At 44.2% G+C, this 25,269-nt stretch overlaps 1 protein-coding gene across 2 annotated transcripts in view; it reads right to left on the bottom strand.

Annotated features, from left to right (window-relative positions):
• Window positions 1–25,269, bottom strand: part of DNAH9 (dynein axonemal heavy chain 9) — a 354,158-nt gene that overhangs the window by 186,118 nt on the left and 142,771 nt on the right. For both annotated transcript variants that reach the window (XM_036268293.1, XM_036268294.1), the window contains exons 32-36: window positions 18,257–18,467; window positions 13,629–13,756; window positions 11,501–11,609; window positions 9,640–9,787; window positions 3,056–3,230 (exon numbers count right to left, since the gene is read on the bottom strand). In XM_036268293.1, the coding sequence (XP_036124186.1) occupies window positions 3,056–3,230; window positions 9,640–9,787; window positions 11,501–11,609; window positions 13,629–13,756; window positions 18,257–18,467 (771 nt within the window). The remainder of the gene's footprint in view (window positions 1–3,055; window positions 3,231–9,639; window positions 9,788–11,500; window positions 11,610–13,628; window positions 13,757–18,256; window positions 18,468–25,269) is intronic.

Here is a 25,269-nt window from a genome sequence, read left to right as displayed (position 1 = left end):
TCAGAAGCCCTAGGAAAAAAATCACTATTTTCTAACTCATGGATAAAATTCTTGAAGACCGTTAACTTCCTATGAAAAGCAGATTTTCTTTGTTTATTATTATTATTTTTTTTATGGACATAGAACAATGCTAGGGAGGTGGGGGGGGCAGAATGGGATGGAGGGTGTCTAGGGAGAAAAAGAAGAAACATGTGTAACAAAAATAAATTAATAAAAATTGGAAAATACAAACAGATATTAAGTTTATGTGGAAGACCCAAGAGGAGGGCCATCTGTAGACAGAAGGGGCTCTCTTCCCCCCCCCAATTCCACCCTGACCTGCCCGGCTTCTCAGCCTTGCCGGCCGCTGGGCTGCCAACCTCGTCTTGCCCTCCTGCATTCCGGGGAGCCCACTCCCTCCCACCACTGGACACTATACAGACAAGGCCTCCGTTGCTGAGCCACCCTCAGCCCTTTCCAGTTCAGCAGCTGGGTGTCTCTTTAGCACTGACCTCCACGAAGCAGCCCCTTCTGGAAGCCCCAGCCCCTTGGGCTGGAAAGCTCTCTGGCCCCTTTCCTGCCCTTTGAACTTGCTGATACGAAGGCTGCACTCGCTCGCTGTAGCCGAGTTTTGAACAAAACATCACCTCACTTAATTTTCAAAATGCTCTAAGTTATCCTGGCTGGTGGAAAGCATTCCTATATATATATATATTTTTAATCCTCACTCGAGGACATTTTTCCATTTTTTGTTCAGATAGAGTGGAAAGGGGGAGAGAAAAGAGAGAGAGAGAGAAACATCGACGTAAAAGGGACACATCAACTGCCCCCCCCGCCACAACCCCAACCAGGGCCGGGGACAAACTGCAACCAAGGTACGTGCCCTTAGCGGGAACCGAACCCGGGTCTCTCTGGACCGCAGGCCGACGCTCTAACCGCTGAGCCAAACCGGCCAGGGCAGCATTCCTATTTCATATCTGAAAAGACAAAAGCTCAAAAGGTTGCACCCTGGAAGCATATGGCAGAACCAGGAGTTGAACACAGGCCTTTGGTCTCCAATCCAGTGCTCTCCGAGAGCTCATTGCTTCTGAGAGATCATTTCCTACAATTGCCGTAAAGTGTCGAGTCAGTACCCCCCTCATTGCTATTTTGGGTCTTCTACTCAGCACAGGTTGGATTTTGCTTTTTAAATGCAAGCAACATTGGTGTTCAGGAGGCAAACATCTTAACCAACTTCTTTCTTCCCAGCGTAGAGCACTGTGCGAGCTGGTAGGCGTGAATGCAGGGGCAGGAGGCCCGGACAGTCCCTGCCGCTAAAGCTTTCTCCCCGGGCCTCCCCCAGCTGCCAGCAGGGCTCCCTGCGGCCAAGATGCCTGGAGGGACCTTTTCTCCTGGGCCTTTCAAGAGTTGAGTGGATTTAAATTTTTCTACACGGGGAAAGAAAATTGACTAAGTATCTTTCTCTGGACGCCCCACTGCTTGTTCAGCACCAGCAAGGGAGAGCAGCCCAGCAGTGGTTGCTGTCTACGTTACAGAAGGACAGGGGCCACGCTGGATGGAGGGCCCAGCGGTGCAGCCCGGATAGCTGCATTTCCGTGCGGTCCCGTCCATCCTGCCTCCAAAGGGAAGTGGAGAGATGTCAGAGGAGCTCCAGGGGCAGTGGAACAGACGGGATAAGATGTCAAATGTCAAACTCCATGCAGGCATCCTCTTGCAGACTCCCCCTTTCCCGTGAGCACCTAGTTCTGGAGAGGGGATGGAGAAAGGCACAGGCCCCAGCTTGTGAGACCTGCTGTCTGAATTTTGAGCACTAAGGAACATACTCAGAGATGCGGGGAGGGGGTGGGTGGATGCTACAACCAGAGCCTGTGAAAATAGAAAATCAGTTGTTAATTCTAAATTAAGTGCCAATGCTCCCAGTTCACCTCCCTTTTGGATTCTTAGAACATGGCTATGTCTTGGGAGGCTGGATCTTTCTACCTCTGTCTTCAGGAGCCCACCATCAACCCAGATCAGAAAGAGCCAATCCTAACCCCCACGCACTGCAGCTTGGTGTACTGCTTATTGTGAGAGAAGCTCCGGACACTTACAATGAGACTGAGTCAGGTTCCCAATGTTAAAAAACCGAACACTTAGAATATTACTAACAAGCACAGGTGTGTGCCAGCACCATGCTCAGTGCTTCGCCCACATTCATGTCGGGCAACTAGAACAGTGCCCCTTAATCCTCACAGCCAGCCCACGATGGTCACTCTCATTTCTGTGGGCACGAGGAGAATGAGGCCGAGAGGGTTAAGTTACTGGCCAGTGGCCCCTAGATAATAAGCGGCAGAGGAACACTTTACAAATTTAGAGTCTTTGTCCTTAATCTCCGTGTGCTATTTCCTGACAGCTAGAGGCAGTTGTAAAAGACTGATCTGCATACTTCGGAATGCGTTGTTTCTAGACAAACTACTTTTTCTTTAGAGGAAACCAAGTCAAGAACAAGGCTGGCAACGCAGGAAGTGTTATGCAACAGGATGCTAAGATTCTCCAAGCCAACATCCCTACCGCAGAGCATGAAGTTGCAGCCAATACCATGAGATAGACGACCCTGGTTTTCTACCCCTAGACATCAATAAACCTTTGGTCCAGCCTACCATGAACAGACCTGCCTTTCTGGGGTACAGGGATATGACGGTTAAGCTGGCCTGGTAAAAAGTGGTACATGCTTGTTCTGGAAAATATATAGAAGGCGAAAGGGATTCCTCCTACTCAAGCGCCTATAGCACAATATTATTTTGCCTATAAAATACACATCCCTTTGAAAAGCACTGTACTTATACCTCTGGTTGTTCAAACTCAAACACTGCAATTCTCCATGAAATCAGGGACAGCTCCATATACATTCCAACCTCGTGCCTCACATCCAAGGGCCCTTCTGTGGACACTGATGTCTTTAGCAGAGCAATGAGTAGTCTGATGCTTTCATGTGAATCCTGACACTGGGCTGCCCTGCCTTTCCTAGCTTTGCGGGAAGGCCAGTTGTTGCACTGAGGACTTCAGTGTGAATGTCAACCTCCACCCATCCTCCTACCTGATCTTGGATCATTGCTCCGCCGAAAGCCCAGATGGCAGCGAACACAAAATAAAGCTCGTAGGTCTCCTTGGGGCAGTCTGCAGGGATGTTCTTCTCGGTCAGGAGACACTCGAGAAGGTGGCACAGCATCTGGACCATGCTCTGCTCTGGGATCGGAACTATCCTCTTGAATCTGCAGAGAGAGACCGGAGGTGCTCTAAAACACTGGGTTTCCTTCCTGGAGCCATTGGTGGACGGCTCTGGAACCCACTCGGGTTGCTGGACTCATGATTTGTCAAGTTCTTTGGGAATCCAAAGGACCATGGTGCTACTGAAACCTTTAGTCTCATCAGCTGTTTTCGGGTTGGCTCCCATTGTGAAGTAGAGCCCAGAGTGCTCCTGAGAAGGCTCCCTTCCTCATCTTCCCCTCCTCCGACCCCTCGCCTCTCGTCTTCCCTCCTCACTCCTGGGGGATGTAAGCAGCTGCAGCCCAACGACTCGATACCTCATCAATGGTCAAAGAGCAGTGAAACCAAGGTGGGTGTAATTCTGAGGTCCCAGAACGTCAGCTCAGAGGAGGTCTGACGACTAAAACACATTGAAACATTTTCTTTGGGGCCAGAGTCTTATCTGGGGGGCAGAGTAGGCTGGGGTAGATGGCTATTTGATACAATCACGATTCACTTGTTGGAGTTCCTCTTCCAAAAACGTACCTCTGACTTTGTGCTGGCCTGGTTTTGTACTTCTAACCTTGGCTTTGGAGGTCTTGACTGAAAGGCAGATATCAAGAGATGCACAAAGGTGCACCTGTGTCCAAGGGAGCGGGAGTAGGTGTGTGCATGCACAAACACACACACACACACACATGCACACACACACACACATGTGCACACACACGTGCACACACATACACGGGCATTCTCATCACACCACATGTACACACAGAGTGCACTGTGTACCCACACTCAGCCACCCCTGCCTGCCTGCCCACATGGCCACCGGCCATGGGAAGACGAACTCACAGGCCACACGGAGGCAGGGTTCTCTGTTACATGAGCAACGCCATAAACCGATACCTCAAAAGCCTCAGAGTTTCACAGTGCTTCAATTTCTTTAGTGTTTTGTGTTTGTGCTTGTTTTTATTTATTATTTTTGTTTGTTTGTTTTGTTTTATCCTCACCTGAGGATATTTTTCCATTGATTTTTGTTGTTGTTGTTATGATTCTCATCCGAGGACATTTTTCCATTTTTGTTCAGATAGAGTGAGAGGGAGAGAGAGGAAGAGAGAAAGAGAGAGAGACATTGACGTGAAAGGGACACATCAAGTGGCTGCCTCCCGCACAACCTGGACCAGGGCCGGGGACAAATCGAAACCGAGGTATGTGCCCTTGACCGGAATCGAAAGCGTGACTCATTGGTCCGCGGACCGAGGCTTTGACCACTAAGCCAAACCAGCCAGGGCTCCATTGATTTTTTTTTTAGAGTGAGTGGAAGGGAGGGAGGGAGAGAAAGTGAGAAATATTGATGTGAGAGAGACACATTGATTAGTTGCCTCCCACACGACCCGGATCGGGGTCAGGGATCGAACCTGCATCCCTGGCACATGCCCTTGACCAGGAATCGAAACTGTGACCCCTTCAGTCTATGGGCTGATGCTCTAACCACTGAGCCAAACCGGCCAGGGCTGTGCTTGTTTTTAACCTGGCTGCGATCTTTACCCAATTCTCTGAAGCGGCCCCAGAGTCTGGGCATTACTTCCAGGAGTAGAGAGAAAACTGAGTACTTGATACGCTCATTTCTTTGACACATATTTGTGACAGAAGGTCGACATGGAGCCTTCTCAGGCTCTGCTTTGGAAGAGGCACCAAGACTATAAGGGGCCAACTACTCTCACATTTCAAACTGACAGTCCAGACAACCTAGGGCTTGGTAACCCTGGCCTCTCGTCTGCTCAAGAGTATAGGATCAAAGTGGGAGGCGCCAGGGGGCTAGCAGGGAGCACAGAAAATTTTGGCGGAGCACAGTGAGACCTTCCTGCTCCTTACTCTCCTCTCTGTCCCTCTTCAACCCTGAGGCGTCAGAAGCTACAGCTGGTGAGAGGGCAACTGGTAGAGTAAAAAGAGAAGTCAGCCCGGCTGGTGTGGCTCGGTGGATTGAGCGTCGTCCCCTGGACTGAGAGGTCCCGGGTCGATTCCCAGTCAGGGCACATGCCAGGGTTGAGGGCTCAGTTCCCAGTAGGGGGCGTGCAGGAGGCAGCCCATCAATGTTTCTCTCACATTGATGTTTCTATCTCTCTCTAAAAAGATTAGTGAAAACATATATTTTTTTAATAAAAGAGAGAAGTCAAAGACTCTTCCCTCTACTACCACAGGCGAAGTGCAGGAGGCAGGCCTGAGCTGTGTGGGCAGCGGGAGAAGCTTTCATTTTAAGTCAAGTTTGTTTCTTTAAAATATTCGAGTTTTTTCTTTTTTAAACTGTCATGTCTTTGAGAGAGAGAGAGAGAGAGAGAGAGAGAGAGAAAGAGAGATTGCAAACCCTGAGAAAGAAGATACCTACTAAGAAGGGCTGTTGGTGGTTCACTGAGCTCAAATTTTAAAAATGGTTTAGCAGCCATTTCTATACAGAGACCCCTCATGCAAACAGCACTTCCGGGAAAGGCCTGCACTGAACTGCCCGCCTCTGCACTGAACTGCACTGAACTGCCCGCCTCTGCACTGAACTGCCCGCCTCTGCACTGAACTGCACTGAACTGCCCGTTTCTGCACTGAACTGCCAGCCTCTGCACTGAACTGCACTAACTGAACTGCCTACACTGCCCGCTTTCTGCACTGCACTGAACTGCCCTCTGCACTGACTGCACTGCACTGCACTGAACTGCCCGCCTCTGCACTGAACTGCACTGCACTGCACTGAACTGCCCGCCTCTGCACTGCACTGCACTGAACTGCACTGAACTGCCCGCCTCTGCACTGCACTGCACTGAACTGCCCGCCTCTGCACTGCACTGCACTGAACCGCCCGCCTCTGCACTGAACTGCACTGCACTGCACTGAACTGCCCGCCTCTGCACTGCACTGCACTGAACTGCCCGCCTCTGCACTGAACTGCACTGAACTGCCCGCCTCTGCACTGAACTGCACTGAACTGCACTGAACTGCCCGCCTCTGCACTGCACTGCCCGCCTCTGCACTGAACTGCACTGAACTGCCCGCCTCTACACTGAACTGCCCGCCTCTGCACTGAACTGCACTGAACAGCACTGAACTGCCCGCCTCTGCACTGAACTGCACTGAACTGCACTGAACTGCACTGAACTGCCCGCCTCTGCACTGAACTGCACTGAACTGCACTGAACTGCACTGAACTGCACTGAACTGCCTGCCTCTGCACTGAACTGCACTGAACTGCACTGAACTGCACTGAACTGCCCGCCTCTGCACTGAACTGCACTGAACTGCCCACCTCTGCACTGAACTGCACTGAACTGCACTGAACTGCACTGAACTGCACTGAACTGCACTGAACTGCCTGCCTCTGCACTGAACTGCACTGAACTGCACTGAACTGCCCGCCTCTGCACTGCACTGCCCGCCTCTGCACTGAACTGCACTGAACTGCCCGCCTCTACACTGAACTGCCCGCCTCTGCACTGAACTGCACTGAACTGCCCGCCTCTACACTGAACTGCCCGCCTCTGCACTGAACTGCCTGCCTGCACTGTGTTTCAGCCCTTATAAAGGAGTTCCTGGAATCCTATTCCAACCAATAGGACTGAGGCTTTCCTCATCCAATAAGAGCTCCATAGCTCTGACCAGGGAGGCTCTATTCTGATTAATCAAGAAAGTACCTTTTTGACCAATGGAACTTCGAGGATTTGAGTCCTCATTTGCATAAAGACAGACTAATCGGAGACCAGGGCTGTGACTCTCCCTATATAAGTCAGCTCCCCTATGGCTCTGAGAGCTCCCTTTCCCTTTCCACTTAAGACTGTTTCTCCAGCTGAGCTGAAACACCGAAGGTGTCTCACCAGAGTGGAGTAAACCAACGCAGGCCTGAGTAGACCAGAGCAGAGTGGAGCAGACTAATGAAGGCCAAATTCAATGACAGGGAGCAAAGCACAGCTGTCCAGCCCAAGAGGGGCCCGGCCCAGGGCCGCCCAGGGCCGTGCTCTGCTCACAGCCTTGCTGTTTCACAGTCGAGCTATTTTGCACCAAATACAGTTTCCTTCTTCACCACACCCAAACCTGGGGATTCCTGTTGGCATTGAATTGGCGCCAGTGACCATTGGTTGACACTTTATAATCACTCATTAGGACTGATCGTTCAATAGCAAATTGTTTTGTGTTGACATCACACAGCTTCTAATCACAGGGCCGCATAAAGTCGGCATGACAGTCCTGTGGTGAGTAAAATAGAAGACTTTGAAGTGACTGTCTGTTACTGACGAGCTGTGATGCTGAGGGACCTTCATGGCCCCTCAGCTCTTGTATCTACAGGATGATTAGCCCCGTAGGAATGTTGTGAGAATTAAAGGAAATAGCACAGAGAGCAGCCACCGTGAATGGCATCTTCTTGATAACCATAGGGTTCAGAGCTTAGGCAAAAATGTCTCTGGATAGACTTGACACAGGGCCTTCAAAGCCTGCTTCTGAGGCTTGTGCATACTCATGAGCACATGTGCACGTGCACACACACACACACACACACACACACACACAAGCATTTGGCGTCTCTTGTTCTAAATGTCCAGAGTGGATAATGGCCTAACTTTTAGTCAGAGGATATACTGGACAAGTGTCTCAGCAAAAGGTAAAGAACAGGGGTATAAAATTTTCCCCAAACCTTCCCCTTCCGTAGTATTTTAAGTCTTGCGGCCCCTGCTCATTGGTGACCCTCACCACCACTGCCCTTCCGGACACTGCCTGCTGCCAAGGCTGCCTTATCTCATCAGGGTGCCAAGGCCAGAGAGCCCACTGGCCGCAAGGGGGGGAAAGGCTTTTCAAAGGTTCATGAAAATGTTCAAGTTTGGAAAAATAATGATTGATGCCAAAATATAAAACTCACAAAATCAAAATTAATAAGTGTTTAGATATCTAAAAATATATCACTATGCACACTACTCAAATACAATTCAGTTTTTAGTTATATAAAACTCATTCTTGCCCTGGCCAGTTTGGCTCAGTGGTTAGAGCATCGGCCCGTGGAACAAAGAGTCGTGGGTTCGATTCCGGTCATGGGCACGTACCTTGGTTGTGGTTTGGTCCCTGGCCCTGGTCAGGTCACGTGGGAGGCAACCAATAGATGTGTCTCTCTCACATCGATGTTTCTCTCTCTCTCTCTCTCTCTCTCTCTCCCCCTCCCTTCTTCCCTCCCACTCTATCTGAGGATAAATGAAACAGTGTCCTTGGGTGAGGATTTAAAAACAAACTAAGAAAAAAACTAATTCTTAACAGGGTGGACTTTGATGGGGAGGGTCTCGAGCCCTCCTGCACTGGAAAGTTCTCCCTTCGTACTTGTGAACAATTCTCCATCCTGTGTTGACAGACTGACGGTAAGGAGCCGAGGACCGCTGTGAGCGATGCACTTATTTTCTGGGGAAATAATCCTGACCTAGCTGGGTGAGTCCTCAGGAACTATGGGTCTCTGATAGGTGAGCTTGGCTCAGCTACGGGGTTGGGTGCCTGACTCAGGGAATGAGGCACTACCTGGCAAGAAAAGAGCGTGTACAGCAAAAGCAGGTTCCAAATGTTGGGACCTCTCTCTGCAGACACATAATATTCTTGCTATAATTAGTATCCTTTTGATGAAAAGTAATTCATCTCCTGTTTAGGTGATAAGAGGTCAGGGCGTGTTGCTTTTACTCTTGCAAATCTATAAGGGGAAAAGTGAACTCACAGTGCCCAGAGGGGCAGGGCCGGCCAAATGATGCATTATACCTGATTCTGATCTGGGCCATGAACACGCACAGCCAGAAACAGGAAGTGTGCCCCGCGTATCGCTGACAGGTGTCTGTTGGTCTGGCCTGTAGGAGGGCCAACTGTGTGCCCTGCAAACTAGAGGATCTCAGAATTGTTATCTGATATTGAAATTTACAGCCTCCTTCAAATATACTCATGTGGCACTCACAAAAGGGACTTCATTATTTTTTTTCCCTTTATTCCTGTATTGATTTCAGAGAGAGAGGAAGTGAGAGGGAGAGAGAGGAACATTGGTGAGAGAGAACATCGACTGGCCACCTCCTGTATGCCCTCCACTGGGGACCGGGCCCGCAACCTGGGCATGTGTCCTGACCGGAAATCGAACTGGCGACCTTCTGGTGCATGGGTCGGTGCTCAACCACTGAGCCACACTGGCTGGACAAGAAAAGGCACTTTACATCTCCTTCCTCTTCACTCATCTCACTTCCTGCCTGAATCGACGGCAGCCATCCACGGTCAGTCTAATGTGTGTCCCCTTTGCCGTCGGCTGTGCCTGGAGGGAAATGCTCTGGGACATCTGACTCCAGGGACAGGACAGAAGGAACATCAGTGGGACGCAAGGTGTGAACCAACGAGCTTTTTATTACTGCTTTAACTTGCTCCCTTCCTTCGTTCTTGGCCTACCTGGTTCTGAGTGTGTCCAAGCAGGTCGGAAGGTACTTGTCGAACAGAATGGTTAGGTTGGCTCTTTCCGTCTGGACCTCCCGCTTGTCGATCCAGCTGCTGACTGGAGGGTTCCATCCCAGGTCTGCTGGGTTGATGTACAGGATCCCTGGGAGCACAAGGGATATTGTTCAATGAATTTCCCATGTATGGCAGTATATCCTCTCCCCCCGCCAAGGTTGTTTTATCTGTTTAGAAAATATACAGAAATATACAGAAGACTGGACTTCACATAACAGAGATCTGGCCAAGGTCTGAGAGGCCCAATGGGTTTGCTGTTAGGACCAACACTGATTGACGGAGACTAGCTATTGGAAAGCAGTGTTGAGAAGGACCCGACGGCCAAGTCTAGGCTCAGGAGGAAAGAAGGCTGGGACTGATTAGCAATAGCTGTCGTGGTGCAGAAGTGTACAGTGGATTGAATGATGGCCTCAGTAGGATATGTCCGTGTTCTAATCCCTAGAACCTGTGAATGTGATTTTATTGGAAAAAGGGGCCTTTGCAGATGTAATTCAGTTAAGGATCTTGAGATGAGATCTCCCTGGATTATCTGAGTGAGACATTTACAAGGGTCCTCATAAGAGACAGAAGGGAAAGACACAGAGGAGAAGGCTGTGTGCAGATGGAGGTGGCGGTTGGAGGCAGGGGCCGCACACTGACGAAGACCTGGACTGGAAATGCGTGGAGGACTGTCCCCTGCAGGCTGGCGCTCTGATTTCCAGCATCTGGCTTTCAAAACTGGGAGAAAAAATAATCCTGTGGCTTTATTTATTTTTCATTTTTTAAATTTATTTTTTTATCCTTGTCCAAGGATATTTTTGCATTTATCTTCAGATAGAGTGGAAGGGAGAGAGGGAGGAAGAGAGAGAGAGAAACATCGATGTGAGAGAAACATCGACTGATTGCCACCTGCATGACCCCAATCGGGGCTGGGGACAAACCGCAACCGCAACCGTGGTACATGCCCTTAGCGGGAATCGAACCTGGGACTCCCTGGTCCTCCGGCCAACACTCTAACTGCCAAGCCAAACTGGCCAGAGCTCTGTGGTTTTAAAAGCCACTAAGTTCGTCCGGCCAGTGTTGCTCAGTGGTTGAGCATCAACACATGCACCAAGAGGTCGCCGGTTAAATTCCTGGTCAGGACACATATCTAGGTTGTGGGTCAAATTCCCAGCGGGGGGCATGCAGAAGGCAGCCAGTTGATGTCCTCTCTCATCAATGTTTCTATCTCTCCCTCTCCCTTCCTCTCTCTCTATAATCAGTAAAGGGGAAAAAAAAGCCACTAAGTTCATGATAATTTGTTACAAATGTAGTGGAGTATGGGAGACTTCTCCCAGCCTGTGTTTTCCAACCTCAGCACAGGTCTGTGAAAGGGAGACTGGTATGAGGGTGGAGATGAAACCAGTTCTCTTCATCCTTTAGACTCTGCAGAAAGTCGGCAATGGAGTTAGAAGGAAGCTAAGGTAGAAGTTGTTTTGTCCAGCAGGATGTAGGGAGAACAGCAATGCTCGGTAACCTTCATGAACATGGAAGCTAAAAGTAGCCAAATTTGAGGCACTTATGTCAGAGGACAGTTTCCGGCCCAGGGGCATTTCCCTTCCCATTCCCCTACCATTTCTGAGTGGGGAAAATCACACAGGCCTGGCCTCAGACCTTGCTCCCCGTCGAGGATGTGGATGAGGACTGGGAATGAGGCCGGAGTGCAGGATGGTGACGTGCAGCCCTGTTGGGAGTGTCCGCCGGCCCCCAGCCAGCACCACCCTGTGTAAGGCTAGAAGCCCTCTCTGATGGCGCAGCTTTTTGTAACTGCCTCCGGCCATACCTGCTCGGGAGACTGTTGCTGGTGTGGCTGAGCGCAGGTGGCTGATCTCAAAGAGGAGCCTCATTGTGGGATTCAGAGGGATCCTCTCGTTGCTTGCTAGGGTCAGCACCTGGAGACAACAGGAAGGGACCCGTCAGGTAGGAAGGAAGATGCTCGGCCTGCTGGTGGAGCTTTGGCTGATTTCTCCTGGTAGGAACTATGAGTGATTATTTCCTTCTTCGTGGTTATAGTTGACTTTGAACAACACGGCGGTCAGGTGTGCCGAATGGCCACGCAGTAGAATATCTGCATGTGGCCGAAGTCAGCGCTCCACATCCCCAGGTTCCCAGTCGCAGTGAACCTTGAACGCCGAGGGCTGGAACTGAGCGGGGCGATGGAGAAATCTACGTACACGCGGACCTGTGTAGTCCACACCTGCGTTGTTCCAGGGCCAACTCTAGAACAGCTTTCTGAATTTTCTGCAGCAGTACTCTCTCTCCTCCTGTATCCCGTCGGGGTGTGTGTGTGTGTGTGTGTGCGTGTGTGTGTACTGAGTCAGGAAAACGGTTATCTAAAAAGTTTAAATTGCTGTCAATGATTCAAATGAACTAGACCATATTGGGATAATGATATTAAAGGAAAAAGCTTAGACTTCTTATTACTACATGGTTATTCTTGTGAATCTGTAAATGCTGAGGCCGTCATCAAACTTCTCAACTAGTCTAGGAGCGGCAACCAGCTTTGCCGCCACTTTATTGACATCAGTTAGCTTATTTATTTATGTTTTTCCTTGAGAACAGACATTTAAAAAAATGTCCTGTAAATTTGGATTCCCCTTTACAGAAATATTTTATTTATTTATTTATGAGCATTCCCACTGGCTTTCTTTTTTGTTTATTAATGTTGTTGTTTACAAAAATAAAATATATTCTCCATGAGTAAAGATTTGTCACCATTGAGGGGGCTTGACAGGCTTATTTTCTGATCCTCCGTTTCCTTATTTATTAAAAGGGAAATAAGTAAAAAAGACTTAGTAGATAATTTAAGACTCCTTCCAGCTCTGCAAATTAATATATGTGCGGAGGACTCTGAAGGAAATGATACCCATGCTGCAAACAGGCCACTCGATGGTAGGGCCACTGAAGGCAGCGACAGTTCTCATTGGAATGTTCTTAGATGTCTACTAAAGACACTGGTAACAAGTGACATCAGGATCGCGAAGAGAGATATGCATGTCCATATTCATTTGGAGCATTACTTGCAATAGCCAAGTCATGGCAACAACCCAGTGTCCATCAGGGGGTAAATGGTAAAAACAAATGTGATATCTATATCTATATCTATATCTATATCTATATCTATATCTATATCTATATCTATATCTATATCTATATCTATATCTATATCATATCTATATCTATCTGTATCAGTGTCTGTATCTATATATATCTATCTATCTGTATCTATATCTATAATGGAATATTATTCAGCCATAAAAAGAAGGAAATCCTGCCATTTGTGACAGCATGAATAGACTTGGAGAACATTTTGTTAAGTGAAATAAGTCAGACAGAGAAAGAAAGGTACTGTACAACTTCGCTTATATGTGGAGTTAAAAAAAAAATCCATAGAAAGAGAGAATAGATTGGTGCTTGCCAGGGATGGGTGGGGTAGGGTGGGTAGAGGAAATGGATGTAGGGATCAAAGGGTACACACTTCTAGTTATAAAATGAATAATTCTGAGGATGCAATGTACAGCATGGTGACTATAGTTAACAATGCAGTAGTACTGTATACTTGGAAGTTGCTAAGGGAGTAGATCTTAAAAGTTCTCACCACACACGCGCGCGCACACACACACACAAAGATGATCAGGTGAGGTGATGGAGATGTGTACTAACCTTATTATGGTAATTATTTTACAATATATGGGTATTTCAAATCACCATGTTGTACACCTCAAACTTACACAATGTATATATATGTCAATTCTATCTCAATAAGGCTGGGCAACGTTTAAAATAAAGCTATCAGTAATAATTGTTTACTCAGGATCAGCCCTTTTGTGGACTGGTGATTTCCAAACGTGCCTGGGGGACTGGTTTCAGGTGACTGGGGGTGGCGGGGATTTCCCTTCTCCCCTTGATACCTTGTTGTCATCCATGACAGTGTTCAGAGACTCGATCCACATCGGATCTATGTCGCCGTCCAGCAGAATCCACTTGGGCCCGTCGTGGGCAACGTTGGCGAGCTCCCGCATGATGGAAGAGAGCAGTCCTGGAGCGAACCACAGATGTCTGATTGTCCATGTCTCCTAACACAGCCTTCCCCACTGGCTATAGCGTTCAGAGGTGTACATAAAACCTGGCTCAGAACTGGCTTTGTGTTCTACCCGCCACACACTGCACTGCGCCCAAGGTGCCACTCTGGGCTGCAGTTTGATTTTTTGTAAGAAGAAGAAGAAGAACAACAACAACAACAACAACAACTACAATAAAACCTGATAGAACTAACTTTTCAAGTGATAAGGGACTCAGTAAATCATTTCAACAGGCAAATGTAACATGATGGAATTGCATACAACCTTTCTAGGTAATGTTTCCATCCTTTGTAATTGCAGCCCCAGCAAATCTTTCAAATGCAGGCTTTGAGAGAAGGCCCAGTGTGATTCCAATTGGCACTGCATAAAATTTATATCTTTTGTGGATAGAATTGCTTTTTATGATGCTAAGCTTTCCCAGTGAATAATATGACATGTCTTTTCATTTATTCAAATATTGTTTTACATTCCTAAATACATTTTTATAGTGTTTCCTATATATCTCTTTGGTCAAATCTATTCCTAAGCATATTACAGTTTTTATTGCAATTGTACATGAGATTTTTTCCCCGTGTTTCCATTTTAAACTGGCTACTACTAGTATAAAGAAAAGCTACTAAATTTTATGAATTTGTTTTATATTTAGTTACCTTTAATATATTTTATTATTAATTCTAGTGAATGTTCAATACTGCTTCTTGAGTTTTTTTTAGGTATAAAGCTGAATAATCAAAAAATAAATTTTCTCATTTCCCTCAATTTATACCATACATTCCATTTTCTTGTCTACAGCATTTTCTAGGATCCCACCAAGCAATGCTAAATAATAATGTTGAAAATAGGGTTCCCTGATTTATTCTTGATTTTAATGGAAATGGATTTAATTTCTCATCATTCAGAATGCTTTCTTTTCCCTTTTGGCTTTAGGTAAAGAGTATTTTTCATATTTAAGAGATTTCCTTCTATTCCTATTTTACTTAGAATTTTAAAAATTAGAAATAGCTACTAAACTTTTAGCATCTATTGAGTGATCAAGTAATTTTCTCTTTTAATTTGTCAATTTTTTTATATTAATACTTTAAAAAATTGATCTATCCTCACCTTCTTAGAGTAGATTCTACTTGGTCAAAATGTATTATTCTTTTGCCCTGGCCAGTTTGGCTCAGCAGTTAGAGCATCCACCTGTGGTCCAGACAGACCCGAGTTCGGTTCCCGCTAAGGGCATGTACCTCGGTTGCAGTTTGTCCCCGGCCCTGGTTAGGTTGTGCGGGTGGCAGCCACTTGATGTGTCCCTTTCACATTGATGTTTCTCTCTCTTCCTCTCTCTCCCTCCTACTCTGTCTGAACAAAAAATGGAAAAATGTCCTCAGGTGAGGATAAAAAAAAAAAGTATCATTCAAGTATCATTCTTTTGAGATACTGTTGGATTTTATTTACTGATGTTTTTTAAGAATTGCTGAATCTACATTAAGTGAAATTGGGCTATTGATTTTTGTTCAACTTTGGAGGTTGATATCAAGATTTATGACTCTATAAAACAAATTGAAAGGTGGCATTTTTATGATTTTTGGATTTTTTATTGTTCTGCTACTATTTTTAAATTTCCTTTTCATTAATTTACTAATTTTTCCTTCTTATTGAGTAAATTTTGTTAATTTATACTTTGCTAGGGTATCATCTTTTGTAGTTTTTCAAATATGTCATTTAATTAAATGTCCTCTTCTATTTTAATCTTGTCTATATCTACTATTATAGCTTCTTTCTAAGTCCTAATATTAATATGTTTACTCTTCTTTTTTTCATTAGTCATGCATATGATGGACTTATTTGTCTTTACAAAGAACCAACATTTATAATTATTCATCCTTATCCTTTCTACTAACTTCAGCTTTTATCTTTATTAGTTTCTTCTCCCCAATTTTCTTTAGGCTTAGTTTATTACTCTTTGAATAATTTCTTAGGATGGATACTGATTATTTCCAGCCTACCTTCTGTAATAAAAGAGTTTATATTTTTTCCTTATTGACTTCGAATGTGCCCAGATGTTTTTGTATGAAGTGTTCTTCTCTTATTGCTTCCTAAAGGGATTGCAATTTAATATTCTATTTCAACCTTGGGCTAGGTGAGCATTTCTTACATTAAGTGAGCATTTCTTGATTTGCAAATAATAAAATTATTTCTTGCTATTTGTTTCTAGTTCTATTGCATTATTATCAGAGAATGTGGCCTGTCAATTGATACTTTTGAATTCATCGTGACTTCTTCTGTGGCCAACTATATTTTTAATTTTTGGAAATGCCCCATGAGCCAACCTAGAAAGGAGTATTTTCTATCTGTAAGATGTGAAGTCTATAACTATGTGTTATATTGAGTATGACGATACATTTTCCAATTCTTCTATGTCTATACTCATTTTTCTATCTACTGGATCTGTCCGATTTTGAAAAAGATGTATTAATATAACCTACTTTACTTCTATTTTTAACAAGTTTTTCTGAAAATTTTAAAAGGGTATATTGCATTTATTTGAAATCTTGCTTAGTAAACACAGATTTGTGATTATTATAAATCTTCTTTGTCAATTTCTCCATATTTAATGTAAATATTTAATAAAACTTTAATTAATTTCAACATCATTTAAAGTTTAAATCATATTATGTGAGCTTAAATTTAACATAGAATACGAAATGCCTTAGACTAGCCAAGAAAAGTACAAAAATACTTTGAAGAAGAACTTACCTCATCAGATATGAAAATGTTACAAATATTGTAAGCAAATTAGAATTACATTAGTATAGAATTAGATAAAGAGGAGAGTGGAACATAATGGAAAACTGAGACTCAGATCTCCGTGTATATGACAAGCTGGTGTTTAAATTCAGAGGGAAGGGGTGGTTTACTTAATAAACAGTCCTGGCACATTCAATGATCCACCTGGGAGGAAATAAAGTTGGTTCTCTACCTTGCCTCATACTAAGCCCCAAACATAAATTCCAGATGGATAAAAAATTTTAATGCAAAATAAAATCTTCAGGAACACGTTTATGATACTCTAGCTGTAGCTGAAAGTTAGAAGGAGTTATAAACTAAGACTAGAGCGACATAATTTCCTTGTTTAGAAAGTGCAGGGCCCAGGGAGAAGGCCACGTGTACATGGAGGCAGAGATGGAGGGACGCAGCAGTCAGCAGTCACAGACTGTCCGGAATTGCTGGCACCACCAGGGGCGAGGAAGGATGCTTGCCTAGAGCCTTCCGTCCTGTGCACACATCAGCTTCGGATGTGGCCTCCAGAACTGTGAAAAATTGTTTCGGTATCTTAAGCTAAAAGTAAATAAATGAAAATAAAAACTGTGTCGTAAACATGCCATGAAGTATATAGACAAATGGTAACCAGGGAAAAACCATTAGCAATGGGAAAAAAACATTAGCAGTGGGAAAAACAGATAAAGGGTTAATGTCTTTGATACATGAAGGACTCTTACAAAGAAATAACAAGGGGAAATAAAATCACACAACAGGCAATTACTAATACCAAGGGAAGGAAAACAAGCTAAGTCTCATTAATAGTCCGTGAAATAAAAATTAGAGAGGCTGCTTGTTAAATCCCCTTACTTCTGACTTCTGGTTGAAGGCCCTAAGTTAGAGGCATCCAGACAGTTTGACCCTGATGTAGCTGGACATTGAGACATCAGGAGGGAGGTGAGAGTTTCCCTTTCCAGGAGCTACCTCAGTTGCAGAAAGAGGTCAGGTCCCTATTGCTGCATAGGGATTTCTCTCTATTTTTTTGTTCTGCTCTCTCCCAATGACAGAAGACCCTTTCCAACATGTACCTGTGATTTTAAATTCTTTGAAGGTGATGCTGAGGTCAGCACTGAGTGAACATGGCTTGGGAGCCTCTGAGTCACTGTAGAAGGACCCTTGGTTCCTTCTACATGAGTCACATGGTCCTAGGACCCTTCTGAGATGAATGATATCATTGCCATCATGGGGCTTGGCCCAGGACGTCTTCTGTAGCCGCTTCCCCATCACCCCTGGGCAGGGCTCCCAGGGAGAGAGCCCTCTGTGATGCTGACTACACTGCTCCTTTGGGAATGAGCTGCACACTTCCCAGCTTACTCATGCCTTAAAGCCACTGCCAGGCAGTGTGAGACTCCATGGTGTGTGCTCCGGCGTCGCCGAATGACAGCTGAATGCCTACCCCACCTGACCCTCTGTCGGTGCCTCCCTCCAGGGACAGCTGGAAGAGCCTCCAAGGAAGGAGAACACCTGAAGGGCTGTGGTTTCCCTCCAAGCCAAAGTCAGTCCCTTCCTCTCTGTGATCCTCTGCACCTCCTTCTCCCATCCCAAACAGATCAGTCCCATGTTCTCTCCTCCGCAATTCACCCCCCTGCCTTCAAGCCTGCCCAAGGGGCTCTAAGGATAGCAGGGACTTTCTTCTGGGGCTGTCCCTCTCTTACCATCCTTCCATTCTCGTGTGGCCGGACTGATGATGCCAAAGAGCTCATCGTTTGTGACTGCTTTGGGATTGAGATCCGTCCAGATGGGGCGGCGTCTCGTGATCTGATAGGTCTTGTGCAGGGACCTCAGCACCTGAGACTTGCCAGTACCAGCACTGCCCACCACGAACACAGAGTGCCGCACCGCCAGAAGCTCCTCCAGCTGGACCACCTAGGGAGACGTGACAGTCAGCCAGAGACCAGCCTCTCACCTACATCCTCGCTGCTCTTCTGCGAGCCAGGCTGGTGTCAGAAGTGGGATCTGGCCTCAACAGAGGCAGGGTTATTCACCTCAAGATACGACGGGTCCTAAATGGAGAGGCAGCATGATTCACTTGCTCACATATTCATCCTCCAGTCATGCAATGATTAGCCAACAACTAAGTGCTAGAGAGTAGAACCATTGAGGGAGATGCAGAGATGACCCTTCCGCCCTCCACGATCTCATAGTGTAATGGAAAAGCAAGTCATGTCAACAAATTATTATAATGCCAAGTGATAAGTGTTATCATAGAGGTATCTATAGAGTGCTGTGGGAACAGAGAGGCTGGGACAATTGATTTTGTAAAGATAAAGGGAACACAAAGTCTTCACAGAGAAGCAGGCATTGGAACTGGGCTTCAGGAGTAAGTAGGAGTTTCCCTAAAAGATGAACAGGAAGGATGTTCCAGGCAGAGGTAACAGGGAATGGTGAGGTTGGCCAGCTGGTTTGACGAAGCCGGCGAAAAGCAGTGCCTGGGGACGATGGTAGCAGTGAAGGTCTCTTTACTTCTGTTCCAGCTGGCCTGCGGGCTCACCTTTCCACACTGTTGTAGTACACTTGTTGGAATGAAAACCCCATCAGGTCACTGCTGTCACCGTCTCTTCCATGGTTCTCCATAACCATGGGGATGAAATCCCAAATTCTTAGACTGACTTACAAGACCCTCTCGTTGTTGGACCCAAACCAGCCTCCAGTCTTGTCCCTCATCCCCGAACATGCACATTTCAGGTAGATAATTACTCAGAGTTCTTTTAATGACGCTCTTTCAACACATTGTGCCTTCCATTCAGAAGTTACCCTTTCTCCTGCCTTTCTCTGGCCAGCTCCTACACATCCTTAAGTGAGGGTAGGTGCCCCACACCGATATCCTTCATCTTAACACATCAATATTGCACTGGGTACGTTTCTGTCTCCCTACTAGGTTACCAGCTTCTGGAAGGCAGGGAGGACTGGGCTTCTTATCTCTATTGCAATGTCTCCCAGGCAATCTGGCACATACTAAGTGCTGAACACATATTTGCTGAAAATATGAAGGATGGCTGGGAAGGATGGATGGACCCTATCATAAAAGGTCTTGTATGTTATGAGTTAAAAGATTTGAACTTTGTTGCAGAGAAAGGTGAATGAAAGTGAAAATGTACTGAAATATTGACAGGGTAGTGGAACAATAACATTTTTTTTTCCTGCTTACATTTTATTTATTTTATATATTTTTAAAAAATGATAAGTAATAACACCTATATATTTTTTAAAATGTAAATTATACAGGTACTAAAATTTGAGAAGAAACAACCAGGGAGTTGGAAGGTAAGTGCCTCCAGCCTATGTGAAGGTGGGTGTCTGGGGTAGCAGGGTGACTATTTTCCATCCTGCGGGGTAATTTATTGACATATTCGTTTGAGTTAGGTTTTCCATACCATCAATATTTTTCTCTTCTCTATCCCAAGTCATTTCTCTTTCTCTCATTCAGGGCCCTACAGCACCCAAACATCAATATTTTTCTCTTCTCTATCCCAAGTCATTTCTCTTTCTCTCATTCAGGGCCCTACAGCACCCAAAGGCGAGTCTCAATCCTGGTTCTTATTTTCATCCTTCGGGGACTTAATGCAAGATCTTCCCAGAGAAGGCAGAGGAGGTTGGTCAGGAAGGGTCTCTGAGGAGCCTACACCTAATCTAACAGGCAAGTGAGGAAAGTCGGCCCTGTGATGCGCTCCAGGGAGTGGCAGTGAGCGCTGACACCTGGAGCTCGGCGCAAGCGGAGAGCCCCAAGAACGGGGGGAAGTAGAGGCATCCCGTGAGACAGCGGCCCGCGGGGAGTCAGAGACAAGGAATCAGTAGTCGAAATTTCATTCTACGTACAATAGGAAGCACTGGGAGGAGTTTAAGTGTCAAATCGACCCGAGATCATTGCGTTAAAAAATTTGGAGGAGGAGGAGGAGTGGGGAGAGGAGAGGAGAGGAGAGGAGAGGGTGGGGGTGATGCTCTGGCTGTTGAATGGAGGCAATATTTTATTCCTAGACTTGTTCTTTCATAAAATGATTCCCCAGATACTGGAAAGACTTCAGATCACTTACTTTCTAGTTCCATCAACTTCTTTTTGTTCATTTCAACAGCTGTATTGAGATATAATTCACATACCAGAGATGGATATTTTGAAAGTGTACACTCCGATGCTTTTTAGAGTTGTACAAGCATCACTACTATTCAATTTTAGGACATTTCATTACCACAAGAGGAAAACCTGTACCTATTAGCATGCTGCTCCCCATCCTACACCCCCCCCCCCGCCTCATCTTTATGCAACCCTCGATACACATTTTGCCTCTAGAAATTTGCCTACTTTGGACATTTCCTATGAACAGCTTTATAAACTATGTGGTATTTAGTGGATGGCTTATTTCACTGGTGATGTTTTCAAGGCTCAACCAGGCTGCAGCATGTACCAGTACTTCATTCTTCTTTATAGCTGAATGAATTCCATTGCATAAATATACCACATTTCTTCATTCATTTATCAGCTGATAAATGGGTTATTCCAATTTTTTGACTATTACAAATCCATCAACTTCTGACAGTATCTTTTGTAAAGTAAATATTTAAATATCCCTATAAATCCTTCTGTCTTTTCTTCTTTCCATCTCTGATCTTCTTTCAGATACATTGTACTTTTACGTTGCCATGTTTGATAATATTTACGCTCTGTTCTGTACTTCTATTTAGACATTTTATATTTTCCATGATTCTAAAGACGAAGAGTGGCTTACATTTTTATGACTGTAGATATTTTTCACTACAAAAGAAAGTAGCCACCTGGAATATATTGTGTTCTCTATAGGTCTGTTGCCGTGACTTATTAGAGGAAGTTCTAGGCATCAAGCCAAGGTTAAATGAATCCATTTACATTGATCATAATCAGGTTGCATTTACTTAAACGTTTTTTAATCTTAATTTTTAAATAATATTATTCAATTACAGTTGACATACACTATCGCATTAGTTTCAGATGTACGGCATAGTGATTAGACATTTATATAACTTATACATCCATCACCCCAATAAGTCTACTAACCATCTGACACCTTACATAGTTATTATAATATATTGACTATATTTCTTATGCTATACTTTATATCCCTGGGACTGTTTTTATAATTTGCAATTTGGACATCTTAATCCCTTCCCCCTTTTTACCAATCTCCCTAAACCCCCTCCCATGTGGCAACTATCAAAATGTTTTCTGTATCTATGAGTTTGTTTCTGTTTTGTTTGTTCCTCTATTTTGTTTTTCAGATTCCACATATAAGTAAAACCGTATGGTATTTGTTTTTCTCTGTCTGACTTATTTCGCGTAGCATAATACTGTCTAGGTCCATCTATATTGTTGCAAATGGCAAGATTTCATTTTTATTTTTTTTATGTAGCAGTAATATTCCATTGTATATGGGTACCACTGCTTTTTTATCCACTCATCTGTGATAGGCACTAAGGTTGCTGGTTACTGTAGATAATGCTGCAATAAACAAAGGGATGCCTATGTCCTTACAAATTAATGCTTTGGGTCTCTTCAAATAAATACCCAGAAGTAGAATTCTTGGGTCCTTCTTTGCTTCTTGTTATAGCAGCCTTCATTCTAAAGTATATTTTGTCTGATATAAGTATTGCTACCCCAGTTTTTTCATTTTAATTTGCATAAAATATCTTTTTTCATCCCTTTACTTTTAGATTGTATATGTCTTATGATCTGAAGTGGTTTTCTTGCAGGCAGCATATGTATGGGTCTTATTTTCTTATCCATTTAGCCACCTTATATGATTTTAATGGAGGATTTAATCCATTTTATTTTAAAGTAATTGTTGACACATATGTAGCTATTGCCATTTTATTATTCATATTTTTTATCTTCCTTTTTTTCTTTTCCCTTTAACTTTTCTTGTAATACTAGTTTGGTGGGGATAAACTCCTTTAGCTTTTTCTTGTCTGGGAAGAACTTTATCTGTCCTTTGAATTTAAATAATAGTTTTTCTGGGTAGAGTAATCTTGGCTATAGCTCCTTGCTTTTCCACTTTGAATATTTCTTGCCAATCCCTTCTGGCCTGCTAAGTTTCTGCTAATAAATCAGCTGACAGTCTCATGGGAGCTCTGTTGTAAGTAACTAACTGCTTTTCTCTCGCTGCTTTTAAGATTCTCTATTTGCCTATCACCTTTGGCATTATAATTATTATGTGTCTTGATGTGGGCCTCTTTGGGTCCATATTTTTTGGGACTCTATGCTTCCTGGATTCGTATGTCTATTTCATTCACCATGTTAGGGAAGTATTCAGTCAGTATTTCTTGAAATAGGTTTCAATCTCTTGCTCTTTCTCTTCTCCTCATGGTACCTTTATGATGCACATGTTATTACACTTGATGTTGTCTCAGAGATCCCTTAAGCAATTCTTATCTTTACAAAATTCTTTTTTCTTTCTGATGTTCCAATTGGGCATTTTGTGGTACCTTGTCTTCCAAATCGCTGATTTGATCCTCTGCTTCATCTAATCTACTGTTAATGTTCTCTAATGTATTCTTAGTTCATTTACTATATTATTCATTTCTGACTGGTTTTTCTTTATTGTTTCTATCTTCTTTTCATGTTGTCTATGTCTTTGTTAGTTCTCACTAAATTCATCTACTCTTTCCCTACATGCATTGAGCATCCTTATAATCAGTATTTTGAGCTGTGCATTGGGTAGATAGCTTGTCTCTATTTTGTTTAGTTCTTTTACAGGAGTCATGCCCTGTTCTTTAGTTTGGGATATATTTTTCTTTTTGTCTCTTCATTTTTGGTGTTTCCCTCTATTTGTTTTTATGTATTAAGTAGAGCTGCCACATCTCCCTGTCTTGGTAGAGTGGCCTTATTTAGTAGGTGTCTTGTAAAGCCCAGTGGCACAGTCCCCCACATCACCTGAGCTGGGTGCTCCATGAATGCCCCTTGTGTGGGTGTTGTGTGTCTTCCCATTGTAATTGAACCTGGTTAGTTGTGAGGACTGGCTGTGAGTACTAGGTAGGGTCTGTTGTGCAGGGGCTGACACCATAAAGCAGGATTGTTTTAGTTGGGCTCTGATACCTGCTAAGTACTCCCTTTGGGTATATCATTTGTGAAGGTGGTTATATGATGCTTTGGTATTGTCTGAAGCTTGCCACTGGGTGTGTTGGCTCTGGGGCCTTTTGGGTGGGTTTTTGGTGCAGGTCAAGGTCAGCTGTTGCAATGGCGTTGGCCAACAGTTCTTTCTGAGACAAAGGTGCTCCACCAGCCCTCACCCTGAAGCTAGACAGTTCAGTTCCTCCCTATATGTCCCTGGTGCTTTTTGAGTTGCTGTCCCAGCATTGGAGCTCAGAGCTTGTCAGTGAATCCATGTGCAGGCCCTTTAAGAGGAATAGGCGAGCCTCCAGAAGCCCTCTTTCTCACTGAGTCAAAATCACTGATTTTCATAGACAGAAGTTATGGAGACTTGACTTCCTGGTACTGGAACCCAGGGATCCCCAGCCTTGTGTGGGGCTGGGACCCCTCATTCCTCAGGGAGAACTGCCACAGCTGAGACATCCCTCCACTTTCTTAAGTGCCACACATGGGTATGGGATCAATCTGTTTCGTGTTTGCATCCCTCCTGCCAGTCTCAATGTGGCTTCTTCTGTATTTCCTTAGTTATCAAATTTCTGTTCCACCAGACTTCAGGCAGTCCCCAAGGATAGTTGTTCTGTAGTTTAGTTGTAAGTCTGATGTGGTCTGGGAGGAGGTGAACAGTGTTTAGCTACTCTGTCATCTTCACTGGAAGTTCCATATTTCCTTTTTAAAATAAAATTTAGACCATGCCTTTTTTCTCTTGGAGTTTTTAATTCTTTCCTTTCTCTTTGTTAACAACAACAATAACAAAAAAATGCCACTTCCCTTATTTCTCATAACTTAGAAGTTAAATAAAATACATAAGAACATTCAACTTGATTTGAATATATGCATTTTTGAGGTTCTTTTTCCTGAGGCCATGGACTTCCTGCTCTTTGATTATTACTCACTATGTCTGCTAATAGCTGTCATTCCAGGATTTTTTTTTTTTATTCTTGATTTTTTAATTTCCATGACAATTTTCTTGTTTTTAATCTTTATTTTGCTGTAGTATGTTTGCAAGTAACCTATTTAAAAAAGGTGACTAAGAAGTAAAACTTATGACTCTTTGAAAATAACTTGGATTCTAGTCTTGAAATATCTCCCTTCAGGACCTTGTCCTTATCCTTCAGTACCTGACATTGCTGATGAGAGCTTCTGGGCTTGTTCTGAACTTCATTCCTTTCCCAAGAAGCTCTCATCAGCAATGTCAGGTACTGAAGGATAAGGATATGTCTCTTCAGCTCTAACAGATCCCCTCTGTTCTTTTTTTCTAGAATTTCCATTGGCATTTCATTGCATAAGCTAGATTGATCCTCTCTCTGTCATCTTGCTTCTTGCACTTTCTGTCTCTGTGTTATATTGTATTATATAAACATATTACATAGCTCTATTTTATTATATATGCATTATATATATGTATATATATATGTTTATTTATTATCCTCATTCACATCGTCTATCCATTCATATATACATACATAGAGATTTCCTTGTCTTCTTGTTTCCAGTTCCCTCACTGAATGTTGTGTGTCATCAATGATACAATTCATTTCAAAGGGCTCTTTACAA

This window comes from Molossus molossus, unplaced genomic scaffold, assembly GCF_014108415.1.
Source record: "Molossus molossus isolate mMolMol1 unplaced genomic scaffold, mMolMol1.p scaffold_m16_p_19, whole genome shotgun sequence".
Lineage (NCBI taxonomy): Eukaryota > Metazoa > Chordata > Mammalia > Chiroptera > Molossidae > Molossus > Molossus molossus.
The sequence above is the reverse complement of the archived record's forward strand: the minus strand, read 5'-3'. Positions and strand labels throughout refer to the sequence as shown.